Here is a 16,222-nt window from a genome sequence, read left to right as displayed (position 1 = left end):
TTTCTTTTTATTCTTTACCATATGAATCTGGAATATATTAATCATATATCTAAGAAATTATGTAAAGCATTTTGAATAGAAAAAGTACTAATTTTCAAGACATTTGTGCAGACTGCTACATTGTGGTAATATTGATCTAACTGAATTACCTGTTTTTACATAAGGTAGTTCAGGCGAATTCTTTCACATTTCTCTACACTGCAACAACTATGTATCTGAAATTCTTATACAATGAACAGTAGTTGATGTGATATCACACACCAACAAATTAAAATGGTTTGAGCTCTTTAAAACTTCCAATAAACTTCCAATGTTGTCTGTTGCAGTATGGACATTGCTATTTTATGTCAGGTGTTTCATGCATTTCTATTAAGGAAGACTGTAGAAACCTAAAAATCAATGCTTTTCTATCTACCGTTTACAAGATAAAGATTGTACTTTGATTATATAGGTCTGTCTGATTTGCAACATGCCTATGTAATTAAAAATTCCCCCAAACAGAATAATCTGAAATAAACTTAAAGTAAACGTACTATTCCTTTTTCATTTCTTGTCTTACCTTGCCTTTTCTTGACAACTTTTCCTGGTTTTAAAAATATCTTTTCAAAAATTCATCATCATCATTGTCCAGAGAATGGCCTATTATGATATTGAACTTAATTGTACATTGAGCACTCTAAGATAACTCCTACATTCTCAACTTTTCTATTAAGTGCATATTTCTTACAGATGAGTTGTTACCACCCTCAAAGTGTTAAACCAGGTAATTTTTGAAAAACAACCAAAAAGAAAAGAAAGTTAATTGATAGTTGTTTTCTATCAGACATGACAGCTTGGTAATCAGCAATTGAAATCAGTCACTGGCATTGGAATAGCAATGTTTTAATAAATTCTTTGTTGCTAGGAAATGCTATGAATATTCAGCTCTAGATCAAGTTACAACCTGTTGTAACTCTATAGAAAATTCTGTGAGCAAAACCAATAATTACTCTAAGTTTGTAGATTGCATTTTCAGATACTACATATTGTATAAATATTTGTCGCTTTTTTCATTGCAATGTCTTTTGGCTTTTTTTTGCTTGTCAGGCATTCTGGCAGATAACAGTTTTTAGAAGCTTCATGTCGTTTTTGTGAATGCTTCTCCAAAGCTTCTCTCACGTAGGCAGTGGCATGTTAAAAATTATCAATACATTTAGTTTAGCTATTGACTGATTTGATTTGATTTGTAATCAGGATGTGAGCTGATTACACCTAAAAGTTAAGCTTTCACTACTGGGCATGGTTTTGAAAGTAAAGCAATCAAATAATGTGTGATCTTACGAAAGTGAAAAAGAGGGCTGTGGAAAGGGATGGTGAGACAAAGCAACAAGCAGAAGGAGCTCTGTCGCATGGAAAATGCTGAAAGTGGAAATATGCCCACTGTGGTTTGCCAAACCATGAGAAGAGGTTGCTCTCAACTGGGTTAGACAGATTTTAATCATATTCTATAAAGTAATGTGTTTCCCTGGGACACCAAAACAGCACATTCAATTCTATGTTGAATTGGCCTTTGGCCCACCATTTTTGCTTCTTCTAACATACATGTCAGACTCTGCTTTCCATGGGGAAAAAATAAAAAGCTTTGACTGACTGTTCAGGCAGGCTGCTAGTACTGTGGGGTACAAGCTGGAGTTTGCTTGTCTTATAGACTGTATGCAGCCTGAGGGATAGAGATGGTATTATCTGCTGTAAACCAGGGAAAGAACAATTAGGGCATTGTACTTTTATTTAGAACTCATTTTCCTATCATAATATTCTTCATTAAGAGTCACTGAATGAATCATAATGTAAACGCTTTTGGCTACTTTTGTAAGAAACAAAGATAAAGAAAAGAAACTCATGGAATAGATTATTTAGCAGAGATTTAAATTGGAGAATCCTGAGCTCAAAAACATCCTTGCAAAGGAAAGTCCTTGAGATATAGTAGAGAGTAGTATGAATGACAATTAATTATAAATGTTAAATATGAAAAGCATACAATTTTCAAAAGACTGTGATATACACAATCATAATACCATGCAAGAAAAATAAAACAAATAATTTGATTGGGGAGTATGTTTGTTTACTTTTTAAAGCTAGACAGCCACATGAAGCAGAAAATTGTTTGATGCATTGGATTTCGGACTACTTTAGTCTTCTGAATCAGTGGGAAAAAAAAGGGTAAAAATTAAACTTGAGAATGTTACAAATGCACTGTTAAGTTAAAAAAAAAATTAGAAAAAAGCACCAAAAATCACTTGCCAAGACCGTGTCCTAAGCGGTCCGAGCTATATAGCAAATAAAAATTTGCACAAAATTACAGGGTGGTAGGGGTTGGAAGGGACCTCTAGAGATCATGTGGTCCAACTCCCTGCTAAAGCACATTCACTTTGATCAAATTTATAAATATTTTTAGTAGCATGATTTCATCTACCTCAAGTAGTATATTCTTTACCTTAGCTTTGCCAGAGACACTATGGCTCATAAATATTCATCATTTTAAAGAAATTACGTAGATTTTATTTTAAAGTCAATATTGAGTTTGTTAATGAAAATGGCTTAGTTAATTAACTAAATGGTTTCCTAAACTGAACTTATATGAAACTCTTTCTAACACTGATTGTTTTTCATGAAGAAATGATGCATAAAAAAGAACTTATCTTTCTATTTTAAGTCATTTTAAGTCATTCTTTTGTAAATGCTCTAGGGATGGTGATTTTAATCAGATAAAACTTTCTGAACATTGGCTGTATGAATTGCAGTCATCTTACTAGCGTAACGAAAATATCAGTTGTGATTTATCAATAATTCTTGATTGAAGTTTGTATTTAATAGTTGTTATAACTTTAGTTATTTCTTTATTAGCCAAGTCCAGGCCTGGACAACATAAAACAACTATGTTCAATCCAGTTATGCTGTGGACTGATTGCAATATCTCGTCACCTGTCTCCTTTTCTCCTAATATATGTATTTTTGCAGAAACAGAATAGTAAAGCAGAAGCTGCTGCTTGTTTTACATTTGGCAAGGAATACATTTATACAGAAAGCTATAAATTCTTTACTTTTCTCTGTCTGATCAATTGTGATTGGTTTGGGTTTTTTTTTTTTTTTAAACCTGTCACTACAATTTGCCCTACATTAGAAACCTTCTTTCATCAACTGCCTTGTATATCAGAAGGATCCTCCCAAACCAGGAGTAGAATAATAACATTGTTAATAGTCTTCACAGGTACCCCACAGCACACTGCTCATGTTCATGACAGTTTATTATAATTTATCAGATTATTCATATCAAGAAAGCTATTTTTTATTCCACTGTCAGATTCATCAACAGAAGATCCTTTTATAAGTACTGCTCTCTTATTCAGAGTTTAGTGGGGCAGCTAGTAAGAGAAAGAGTTACCTGATCTATCAAAATACTGGAATTTGGGATTTCTTTTCTCTCTATTCATCATTAGGAAAACTCTCCATATTCTTTTTTTGACAAATGATATGTTGGGGAGATGCATCTCCTCATACATATTCCCAAGCAGCTGGGTGAAAACAGCATTATTTTCTCTTTAGTCATTTCAGGTAAAGAGAAAACCACCTTGACATTAACTTGTGAGAGAGAAAGGAAATATTCAAAATCAGTCATTGATCACTTGATATATACTGTACGCAAATAATTTCAGTGGCTTTCATTACTTTTCTCTGGTAGTAGTTCCTGGTAATGGTAGTGATGCTTTACTAGTAATAGAATTTATCAAGTTCATTCATTTGCAGTAATATTTCTGACCTCTGAAAAATGATTTCCCATTGTTTGTTCCTTCTTACTATCTCTACCCAATTAATTTAAACTTTTTCATTTTGAACACTGTGTCTGAGTTACAGGATTGAACTGTAACTCCACAACTATTATTTTAATTGATACTGCTTTAATTGTAACTGCTTTTTGGATATTCATAAGGAATCAAACAGAAGAGAGGACGTAGAATATGATTTTAAATTGTGACATACTTTGTATAAACATCTTCCTCCCTTTTTCTTATTGTTGTTATAAGAATTGATATCTCTTTCCGTCTACTCAAGTCTAATTTGTCCCACAGTGCATGCACAAAACTGTTGTATATGGTCTGAAAAATATCTGAAACTAAAGTAGGAAGGAGCAGTGAAAAACTGAGGCATGTGAAATGATCAAGCAGATCTATACTGCGAAACTGAGCACATGTATCGTTTTCCACCAAGATTGGAGGAGGGATGGAAAGATCATAATAGTTGCATCATTTAAGCTTCTTGTAAGGGAAGGTCATCACAGATATCAAGTTCAAATGGAACATAAACAACCAATGCAAGTAATTTTAGCATTCATAAGGAGACAAATGGAAATATTTTGATAAAGATCTAGACTTTGAAAATATGCAATTATTAAAATTCCACAGGGTATTCTCATGTTTTGAGAGATGTTATAATTTTTCTACTGGTAATTTGTTTGAGTGTTTTAAAAATATTTTAATGAAAAGAGCTAAAATTGGAATGCATAAAATTAAATAAGTGGGAAATAGTCTGATAGTTTAAGTTTAGGATAAAAATAAGTATTGTGAAGACAAGTGTCAGTAAAAATTAGTCTCTTCTACTGTTTCCCAATTTAGAACTTATATGTCTTCTATTGTTCTGCTACTAAGCTTCCAAGTAATCTAACTTAATTAACACTTGAACTAAAGTACCAAATTTTAGATGCAACACATGCTTTGAATGTTTTGACATGATCATTGAAATTATATAGTCCTTTGATGTTGAAATTGGAATTTTTTATTTGAAGGAATAATCCACACTTATGTTATCCTTTGTGTGGAACACATTTAATTTGTGTGCAAAGGGCTAAACTATGTTTTTAGAAAGATGTTCCAACTGAAGTTGTCTTTCTTCGTTTTTTCATTTTACAAGCTGTCTTCCATGCTAGCCTGTAACACTTCTTAATCAGGGCAGTGCTCAGTCTTATGCAGATATGGGGAAATGTGTCTCTTGTTTGTCCTGTTCTTATTCTTCTGCAGATGTTGCCTTATGGCCACTATTCTTTTTGGTCTTCCTCATTAGGAAATGATATATGGTCTTCTCTGATAAAACCTAACAGTCTGTCTTAAATGGGAGGGGAAGAGATAAGGCATCAAAGCGTATGAAATTGAGTAGATATTGGATGGTTATTCTGAGACAAGAAATGAATAAAAGGAAGATGGGAAAGAAAAGAAGCCAAAAATAAAAATCTAGAAAAGACAGTGGGAGTGGGACACAGGCCCCATCTCCTCATGTAGTCCTCTGCCTCAGAAAGGCACAAATCTGGATACTCTGTCATCATGTTCATGTCCATTACTCCATGGAGATTTTCCCAAATTATGCTTCTGATAAGCTGAAGAATTAGTTCAGAAATAAGCTGTTCCTCAAAAGACGGTCTGCAGCAGTACCTTGGTTTGATAGGTGAGCTTGTAATTTATTTAAACTCATCTAGCTCTAATTTGATTAGCCAGCTTGAGAGTTTGGTGCCACAGATTAAAATTTTAAAAAAGTGTGAGCAAACAAAATCCCCGAGATACAGAATCTAAGAATCTGATTCCCACACAGTGACATATGACCTGTTACCTGGATCTTACAACATATTGCCTTGTTAAATGCTTGACCATGCTTGTATGTAACCCTAACCCTAACTTAACCTTATATTGACTTTTTTTTCTTTTTATATTAAAAATAATATAATCCAATGTTTGTGCTATAATTTTAGAGCAGGAGCAAACTTGTAAGAAGAGACTGAATTTGCTTATACCACAATTTACCTCTTATTATAGGTGGGATTTATTTTGCTTTCCTTTCTTGTGTGATTGTTTTTTAAAACAGTACGTTGAAGTATACTCTGTCACCAAACCCTAATCTTCCATCTCTTGTTTTTCTGGATTGAATATACCTTTGTATATAATTGGTTATTCCTCCACACCCTCAAGAACTCTACAAATTTTTCTTTTGTTGTCCTGTGGTACTTTTATTAGTATTTCTGTGGAACTTGCTTACATTAATATTAAAGCAACTAAACATTGGAGATTAACATTCAATAGTTACAAGAAAGATGAGACTAATGTCCTGTGAAATTAGGGCTGAAGAGATATAGAGTTAGCACTTAAGGGAAATTAATGCGTTTTTAATGTTTTTCTTTCATATTTGGGGCCATTCTGGAAAAATAGAATTTTTATTATATTTAAGAAGATTTGGAAGATAGAAAAAGTAATTTGACACATTGGTCATTTGTTATTAAATAGGATATTGTGGAGATGACTATAGTAAACAGTGGAGGTAATTTAATATATGGTAAGTCAACTTCTTGACTTATAAATGTCATTTAAGTATGGTCTAATAAACCATATGCAGAGTATATGTAGAGGGGTTATTTAAGGACCAACAAATCATGGGACAGTTGCCTTCTTCCCTTTCTCTCAGCGACTGATTGGTTGGTTTTGTTTCTTTGGTTTGATTGGTTTTTTTAGTAACCTTCATTGCTTTCATATCTCTGATGTGTTTAGGTTTATTGTTTTCTGTAAAATACCGTCATTAGGGATTAGAAATTACTGCACAGCAGTAATACTTCGATAGCTGGGCAATATGATAGCAATGCTTCCATTAGTGTTGTTTAACTTTGCAGGGAATTTATATTTTATTGTGTGTATCACACACACACACACACACACACACACACATAAAAAAAAAAAAAAGTAGTGTGTGTGCTACTTTTAAGAGGATTGCCATGGTAAAAACATATGCTTTAAAACAATGATCATTGAGAAACTTAATTTTTCTTGATATGGAAAACTAGCCATTACTTCTTGGCTCATATTAATAATTAACAGCCATTGTTTCTTATCTCTGTCCGCCTCTATATTTGCTGTTGTAATTTTTTTTTTTTTTTTTTCAAAGTACAGATGGTTTCTCCCCTAGTATACATTTGCAATGTTGCCCATTGTGTAGTATAGTGACATCTAACCTCTCTAACTACAGAAAACAATCTGGAAAGGACAGCATGGAGCTTTGTGTTGGCTTATTCATTTCCAACCTGTTCCTATATTTACTCCAAGTGCTTCAGTGCTGTTGGATTTTAACTAAGCAATTCACTGATTACTAAATTTCTAATATTGTTGGCACAGAAGAATATGCTTTGAATTACTGCTTTGAGTGCAAATCATAGAACCAAGTGGTCTGGTCAGTATTGATGTTATATTTCTTCATTACTTTTCTTCACCGTCTTTGTCTGCTCATGCATATTTGGACTGGCAACTCTAAACACTTTGTAAGGAAACAAATTCTTATAAATATATAGATTCTAAATACAAGAGGTCAAAAATACTGGATATCATTTGAATGAAGAGTTTCATGTTTTCACTATTGCTTTTTTTGATTAAAAATTAACCTTTAAAACATTTTCATATACCAAGACAAGTTTTAAAAGAAAAAGAGCAGTCTTACGCCGTGTGAGGATTTTTTGGTTTTTGTGTATGTTTTTGGTTTTTTTGGGTCTTTTTTTTCTTTGTTTGTTTGAAAAACATTGTGTTTTAACTGACTGGCAAGATACCTACAATATTTTAACATTTTATATAAGTATATATGTGTGTAGTATTAAATTGCTTTATGTTATTTTTGTTTCTGGTCTTCTTTTTCAGGTGTCCAAGGATCTTCCAGAGAAACAAAAAGAAATAGAGATTCTGCTAAAGGATTTCATTGAACTTGACCAACAACTAAATAAGGTGATATTGTGGGTAACACCTGTGAAGAACCAGCTGGAACTTTATAACAAAGTGGGTCAGCCAGGAGCTTTTGATATTAAGGTAATTTTTTTTTTCTGTTTTAAAAAAGCATCCAGATATTTAGTGTTCAGAAAGTCTGTTGCAACATTGCTGCATAGTTTGTATTGACAATATAGTTTTGAGATAAAAGTCATGAATAGTTCCCAGAAGTTCAAAGCTCTATGAATTAAAGAAAACTTTTATTCTTTTCCATTAAATTGTTTCTAGTGATTTGACAGTTTTGAACCAATGATCCCAATGTGAAAAACAAGTATAATCTATTATACTTGTCATAATATGCACATGAAACAATGGCCCTGAAAGTTGACACACTGAAATTCAGAATGTGATTGTTAGATCATTTAAGCTGTTTCATTCTAATTAATATCACTACATCAGAGTCAGAGTAGTTGGAGCCATATCATGATTCGCATATTGCAAGAAATCAAGTAGCATTCCAGTAATCAATGAATCTGGTTGTCTAGTAATTGTGAGCAAAATATTTGTAACCTGATCTTTGATATGTGTTTACTTATAAAAAGCATGCCTGTATTTGGGTTGGGTGAGGCCAAAGAAATTGAGGATTAAAAACTGTTTAGAATTGAATGGCCTGATGAATGTATACTTAGACCTCTTGACCTTGCATTTTATTTATGCATTTATGAGCTTATCCTCACATAGACTGGGGAAATATTTAAAATGCAATCTTATTGAAATTCATGAAATTTCTCTGGTTTATAGTCACTGAGCCTCTTGTTTACGTAGATAAAAATTAAACAGAAGTCACTGAGTTTTGAATTGATTTTGATGATACGATTTTTAGTGAAAAAAACAAAAAAACCTGTAAATATTTAAAACTTTTCTTGCCTTTCATCACATGAATAATATTTACTTTTTAAAATATGTGGCTGAACATGTTTATTAAATTCACTTCAGTTTCTTTTAAGGGACTGTTTTAATGACAAAACTCTTTGTATTGTACAATTGCATGACATAAAACTGACTCTCAAGTCCTATTGCAATCCTATCATTCACAGAATGGGTTCATCAGTAACATTCCTTTTTCAAAAGATAAAATTAGTACAACTCTTTGCACATATCTGTATATATACTGAATGGATGATGAAATTTTGCTTTCAAGAGACTTATCTATTTCCTTATTCATTCATTTGATACTTATTAATGCTTTTTTTTCTTATATTTTTTCCATTCTTTTTCCTCTATTTCTAAAATGACTCCATCATTAGAGTTTATATAAAATAAAAGGAAAGCTAAATTCCTACAAATTATAGAAGTATTACTTTTCATGCTGCTTGAGAAATAAATATTCTACTTGGCTCCTTCAGTCTTCCTATAGTAATGTGACAGAAATATTTCTGAAAAGCTGTTGAAAGAATAGAGGAAAAAAAAAATATGTAGTCTCAAAGTGGCAGGATGAAATTATGTGTGTCTAGAGAGCTGAGGAACAATGAAGAGCTCCAAAGAAAGGTGCTCTGTGAAAGATCCTACTATGTTTCCTCCATGGATAAATTTAGATCACTTTGATTTCCAGCTTCACCAGTTTCGATTGTAGATGAACTTACTAGTTGTTTACGCTATTGTAAGGTCTGTAAGCTTATGAGATGTGTTGGGTTTTATCTGTGTGTTATCTATCTGGATTGCTTTTAAAAGCTGTAGATTTATCATCTTAAAATGTTGTTGACTGATGTTTTACCTGTATGGTAATTTTCTTCAAGGAGACAATTTCTTGCATTGAAGACATTATATGAACTTTTTTAAAGGTTAATAATAAACATAGTAAGAATTTTGAGACTGTTTAATTGTGACAGAACACACAGCAAAATGAGTAGATACAATTCAGGAAAACATCATTTGTGGCAATATTCGATTTTACACTTAACTTCAAATACTTCTTTCAGACCCATGCTAACATACTGTCCTACATTAGGTCAGGCATGTTCATATACATGCTCGGAATCACTGTTGACATGATTATTTTTGTGTATATTTTAATATCTATCTTATATAGCTAATGTTACCTTTAAAAAGTAAGGATATCTACGTGGTTACCTATGACAGGGATATTTTAAAAAAAGTCTTTTGCTCTGGTGTTCCCAAATACCATGTAGATACTTAGGCTTTGTTCTGCCACCATTTTAAATTTTTCACAATTATGCAGAGAATTCTTCTACAGGATTTAATAACTCCTTTTTTTTCAGAAACAAGTATGACTCTCATGGTCATCTAGGAGAATGGAAAGATTATTGTTGATATTCTTAGAAAAGAGATAGGATGAGAAATTTTACAAAAAATCCTGTTGTATATTTAAAATAAATGGAAGGTATGAAGATGATGTTTAAAACTCACAATCAAGCTTGTGAATATAGCACTTGAGTGAAAAGACCAGACTTATGTAAGTCCTCAGGAAAACCAGATAATTTTTATTACAGAATTTGATGTAATGGCTTTCAAATTTTAATTTTAAGTTCAACTGGGACATTGTCTTTTGTTAAATTTCTGTTAATGGTCTTCATACTGTTACTAAGCCTGCAAGTTAATGTTCTTCCTTCTCAGCCATTAAGTCTTCTCCTGTCTCTTTTGTTTTCCAAAACTAATATGAATGACAAAGATTTGGGTGTAGATTTTAAGTACTATAAGGATATTCACTTCTAAAAGCCACAAAATATTAAAAAATTTCTGGCCTCAGAAGCAGAAGTAAATCAATGATGAAAAGAACAGGTGGGATGGGATAGGAAGGAGAGAAAGAGGATGGGAAAATGAGTTTCTTTTAAATGAATTCAAAGATTAAAAAGCTAATATTAAAATAATATACCTTGTTTTAAGCAAGTTTTTTGCATTTTTACTTACTTGTAGCAAATTTCAGTTGCCAAAATGTTAGCTGAAATTAAAACTTGTTACACTACCCAAAGTGCATCTAAACACTAATTAGAATTATTCTGACAGTCTTCCAAAATACAGTGATTTATTTCTCTTGGAACTGCAGTAACCTTTAATTCTGGCATGCAGCTATAATCTGATAACTAATATCATAGTTTCCTTCATAAATTAATGTCTTAAATGTATGTCCTTATCAGATAATTTTATTTAACCTTTAAATAATATCGATCTACATAATATGTGTAAAATAAATACATAAAGGTATCAGTGAAATTTATTTGCATAATTTATACTGATAATTTGCAATTCCTGTGAATTAATACAAATTAAAAAATCTTATACCACTTTTCAATTTATGTAAAAATAAGCTATTAAAAATAGGTGAGAAGTTCCTTAAATTTCCACTTACCTAGAAAAAGATGAAATAAACGAATCAGCAATGTTAACCTTCAGTGATGGCACAAAAGCAATTCCATAACAGTAGCAAATGTGCAACCAAAAGAAAAATGATTATGTATTGTTACAGAGAGCTTCACAAAACTGAAAGATTTTTAAACCCCAAGTACCTTATTTGGTTTTGTGACTGGTAGAGAGATTGAAATTCCTCCTTTAGCTTTTAAGACTACATATATATCAGTAAATAAACTGGTCAGGCCTAGAGGCCAAGAAAGGCAGGACAACTTATATCCTTTCAATAACACCTTTACTTGCCAAAGAAGATGGTTGCATCAGGACAACCTGTTGCTGCGTGTGTGGCTCATGCTAATCCCTTGACCATGCCTGGGCATTGTCTCAGATAATGCAGTTTGGCTCATGCCAGAACCAACACTCCCATTTTAATGGTGTGGGGAGTCATGATGCAGAGCTGTCTCCTCGTTGAGTTCTTTACTCTCAAAATCTCATAAAATATCAGAGAAGGATGCAAACTAGTTATATGAAAGGGAAAGGTTGGGTGTCACTGGCATAATTCATTTTCTGTGTCATTTGACCTAGTCATGCAGTCCCCTTCTGCTTTCTGATCATAGCTTGCTCAGAATGATCAGTATGATTTCAATCCAGGGCACTGAATGTGTACTTCCATGTAACATGAGGTAACACCCCTGAAGAGTCATCCCTATTTCTCCTCCCTTGTAGAAATCCTTGCAATGTGATATCCAGACTGGTATCACCACTGACTGTGACTGTGTCCAACCAATACTCTGCAGCCTACCTACATCCTGTGTTTCAGAATTCCAAGCAGTGTGTTGCCCTGGCATTAGCACAGGATGACATAGTGCACAGTCTTGCCCAATGTGATATAATATCTTATTTAAGAGGACTGTCTGTTCACTCACATTTATTAACCCTTTAATTAACAGGTGTTTACAGGTGAATAATGACATAGCATCATATCAGTCTCCTTTCTTGAGAATAATTTAGAGACTGCAGTGCCAAAATTAGAACCTGGCCTTCACTTAGGAAACATAATTTTTAGCAGACATTTCTAAAATCCGAAGTAGGCTTTAATAACTCCCTTATTTCTCAATAAGTATGAATAGAGGGTTATGAAAATCTGAGGGTTATAAAAAAAATCTGTAGCGGTACTTGCTTCACTCATGTTGCAATCATTAATTACAATTTTCTTATATAAACAAACAAGTTTGGGTTTTTTTAAAAGTTAAAAAAACTGTCTAAATGCATGAACACTAAAATACATGTTTGTAAGCTACCTACTTAAATTTTTGGGATAGATCCTAATTCTTTTTATGTATTGAATATATCTTTTACCACAGTGATAAAACCTCTCATCTGAATAATATCATAAACTGCTCTGGTAAAATCACAGAATAGTAGGGGTTGGAATGGACTTCCAGTCCAAGAGATCATCCAGTCCAATTCTCCTGCTAAAGAAGATTTCTCTCATCAAGTCACACAGCAAAGTGTCCAAATGGGTTTTGAAAATCTCCAGAGGAGGAGACTTCACAACCTCCCTGGTCAACCTGTGCCAGCGCTCCCTCACCTTCACATGAAAGATGTTTTAATTTGTTTTTAAGTGTTTAACTTCCTGTATTTCAGCTTGTGCCCATTACCCCTTATCCTGTCACTGGGCTCTACAGAAAAAACACTAGCCCTATCCTCTCAGCACCTGCCCTTTAGATATTTTCAAGTGTTGATAAGATCCCTCCTATGTCTTCTTCAGTCTAAACAGCTCCAGATCTCACAGACTTTCCTCATAGGGAGATGCTCAATTCCCCTAGTCATCTTCGTTGCCCTCCACTGGTCTCTCTTGAATTGGGGAGCCCAGAACTGGACACAAGACCTCCAGGTGAGGCCTCACCAGGGCAGAGTAGAATGGGAGAAGAATCTGCCTCAACCTGCTGGACACATTCTTCTTGATGCATCCCAGGATGCCATTGGCCTTCTTGGCCTATGAGGGCACATTGCTGGCTCATGGTTAGTTTGCTATGAAACAGGACTCCCAGATCTGTCTCCTCAGAGTTACTCTCCAGCAGGCCAACCCCCAGCCTGTACTGGTGCATGGGGATGTTCCTCCTGAGGTGCAAGGCTCTGCACCTGCCCTTGTTAAACTTCATGATATTCTTCTCTGCCCTATATATATGCACTCACACACATGCATCAGGAAGGCATTAAATCTACATGTGTAAGAATTTTTTTACACTACTGCTTCTTGCAAACACTGGAACACTTCCAGCTTCTCATGCATGTAGAATATATTTAATATTGTGTCTTTTACAAATGTATGGACTTTTCCTGTTTTCCAAGTTAACAGTATAATTACTCTGTGTATTTGCTCTTTGACATGGAGTTATTCTGATAGCGATTTTGCATGATTTAGTTTTCATATCCAGCCAGATGAAATCATAATAAATTCCCAATTTTACAAAATGGTGCAAAGAAAATACTACAAATTTTTTCACCATTATAATATAGAAAAAGATTGAAGTACTTAACAATACAACTTTGTTTACAATATAGCTTCTGCCAGCACAGATGTCTAGGTTATTGGTGTTAAAGCCATAGCCATTGGATATAACTATGTCAGGAGATACCTTCAGTGTAGATGTCACAGTTGAGATCTTACTATATACTTGTCTTTTACATGCTGCTACTTTTTTACTAGTACTTCTCTCAGTAGTAGTGACGTGTGGCAAGAGTGAAGCCCCTTTTCTTACTTTCAGGTTATGTTCGATGACTTCCTTTTTCTTAGAAGCTTACTCTTTCTTTGTCAATAAAAATCCACAACTAAATATATGCATTTTGTAACTCTTGAGCATTCAAATGTAATGGTTTTGCTAGTTGTATTGGCACATTCATGAGTCATAAAGGTAAATCCAAATCCTAGGAAGGTATGGCTGCTTTTCAACTGTTGATGCAACCATATGCTCTCACTGCAAAGCTGGGGTTCTGGAGGACAGCATGGATGATACGAGATAATGACTCTCAATGAGTGAATTTGACATAAGGAACTTTTATTTAGCCTTTTGAGATCTGTCTATGTCCCAATCCAAGCAAATCTAGCACTTCTTTCTTACTTGTTGGATTCCCTGAAGGTAGCCTTGCTTCTTCCAAGTCTGTGGCAGTTTCATAGTATTTTGAGATCTGTCTCCTATGGCACTTTGGCAGTTCTTTGGCTACAAATGTATAGAAAGGAGGATACCCATCTAACAGCACAGATAGTAGACAAACAGCAGAGCAAGCTGTGTAGCAGTTACTGAGCTGTGAATATGCACAAACTTCTACTAGGTTGATCTTCACTTTCCTCTTTAACCTAGACATCATTGACAAACATTCACCAGGTATTCTTTTTTGTCAAAAATGTAAGTATAAGCAAAAGCCACTAAAAGCCCTCATATACTGTTGAAATATTTTTTTATTAAAGACCTGTTATACAGAAACAGCTTCAACTATCGCATGACGTATGGCAACCCTGCAGCTGACTTTGAACAGACAGCTATTTATTATCTGTCTGAAATTTGCATAGAATTAATATAGTTGGTTTGTTATAAGACAGAAAATACTACTCTGATCATCCAATCAGACCTGCTATAGAACAATGCTTTCAGTTTTCAGAATTATTTCCTGCCTGAACTGCAGCATGCCTTTGTCGAAAACAAACAAAAACAAGAGTATTTTCTCATTTCCAGTTATGGTCTGTCATCCACGCCTTTGGTAAATTACTTCAGCAGTTGAGTTAAAAACCTGCACATATTTCCTTGTCTGAGTTTATGTAGATTCATCTGCTTTGTCTGCCAAACTAGAGAGAGCTCCAATACTGCATTAATAGACAGTAATAGTTTTCCCCTAAACTCTGTTAGCCATCAGTACTGTTCTAATTCAGACAGGAAAGCAAATAGAGTATCTAATTAGTATTAGTTAAAAAAGGAATTAATGTTGTGGTCAAAGCAATTATTTTTGTGGTCCTGATAATAACATGGCTATCTTTAATCACAAGTTTATTTTGCTAAGTCAGCTAATCGGAGAGTAAGCAGGTAGCAAATGTTACTATAACAGTAAGTGTAGTCATTTCTGCATTGTCTTCTTAGTGGAATATTTAGGACATATATGAGCGCTTTGAAATGTATTTATTCTGATCCAGCCATCCAAATTTAATATACTTAAACCCTTTAGGGATACGTTATTCGAACATGTGGATATAGACCTATACTTTACACTTTGAAACATCTTTGCCTGAGGCATCAACAATCTGTGGAGCTTTGGAATTATGGCTAAAGGAACTTGTGCGAGTACTGACCTTTATTTCCTCCTACTGACTGCTTTGCTGAGATTTGTTTACTTCATCTGCAAGCAAAAGAATAGTGAATATCCTGGAAGGGAGACTAACAAGTAATACTTCAATAGCCATTTCGCAGCTTAAGAATATATCTTCAGAAGGTGTAACCAACTTTTTTTCTGGATTTCTCTCAGTTCTCTTTTTCTCTAAATGTTTGTTTCCTCATAGTCCTGTTTAATCCCATCTCTTTTTAGCACGGTCATCAGGAGTCATCAAATCATTGAGAATTTTAATGAGATATTTCCAGACCTCTTGCTTACAGAAGAAAGCCAAGATGGTTTCAGAGAAATGTGAGTTTCAGAAATCAGGTTTCAGTATAATAAAACTAAAATAATAGGGCTTTTTAAAGTATATAAAAACCAAAATAACTGAGATAGACCAGATGTAAAAGCTTTTCTATCCCAACCTACTGCAACTGTGACTGAGATAAAATTAACATTACTGCAATCTGTTACAGTCAGATTTCACATTTAAAATGTAGAGTATGTAATGATTATAGAGTCCTAAGGCTGTAGAAAAAGACTTTAGATTGGAGATACAGTATTTTTATAGTAAAAAAAAAAAGGAATCACTTATATTTAGTATGTACATGTGTGCATACACAAAGAAGTTTCACTGTATCGTGGCATAGTCAACAAGAAATCATTAGCAAAAATAATTTTTAGAAACCTAAATATGTAAACAGAATGCTGTTTATTAAGCTGGAGGTAAGAAA

At 33.7% G+C, this 16,222-nt stretch overlaps 1 protein-coding gene across 9 annotated transcripts in view; it reads left to right on the top strand.

The window, feature by feature from the left end:
- The window catches only part of DMD (dystrophin), a 1,219,670-nt gene that overhangs the window by 832,200 nt on the left and 371,248 nt on the right, over positions 1–16,222 (top strand). For all 9 annotated transcript variants that reach the window (XM_061999893.1, XM_061999885.1, XM_061999868.1 and 6 more), the window contains one exon: positions 7,695–7,859. In XM_061999893.1, the coding sequence (XP_061855877.1) occupies positions 7,695–7,859 (165 nt within the window). The remainder of the gene's footprint in view (positions 1–7,694; positions 7,860–16,222) is intronic.

This window comes from Colius striatus, chromosome 1, assembly GCF_028858725.1.
Source record: "Colius striatus isolate bColStr4 chromosome 1, bColStr4.1.hap1, whole genome shotgun sequence".
Taxonomy (NCBI): Eukaryota; Metazoa; Chordata; class Aves; order Coliiformes; family Coliidae; genus Colius; species Colius striatus.
The sequence above is the reverse complement of the archived record's forward strand: the minus strand, read 5'-3'. Positions and strand labels throughout refer to the sequence as shown.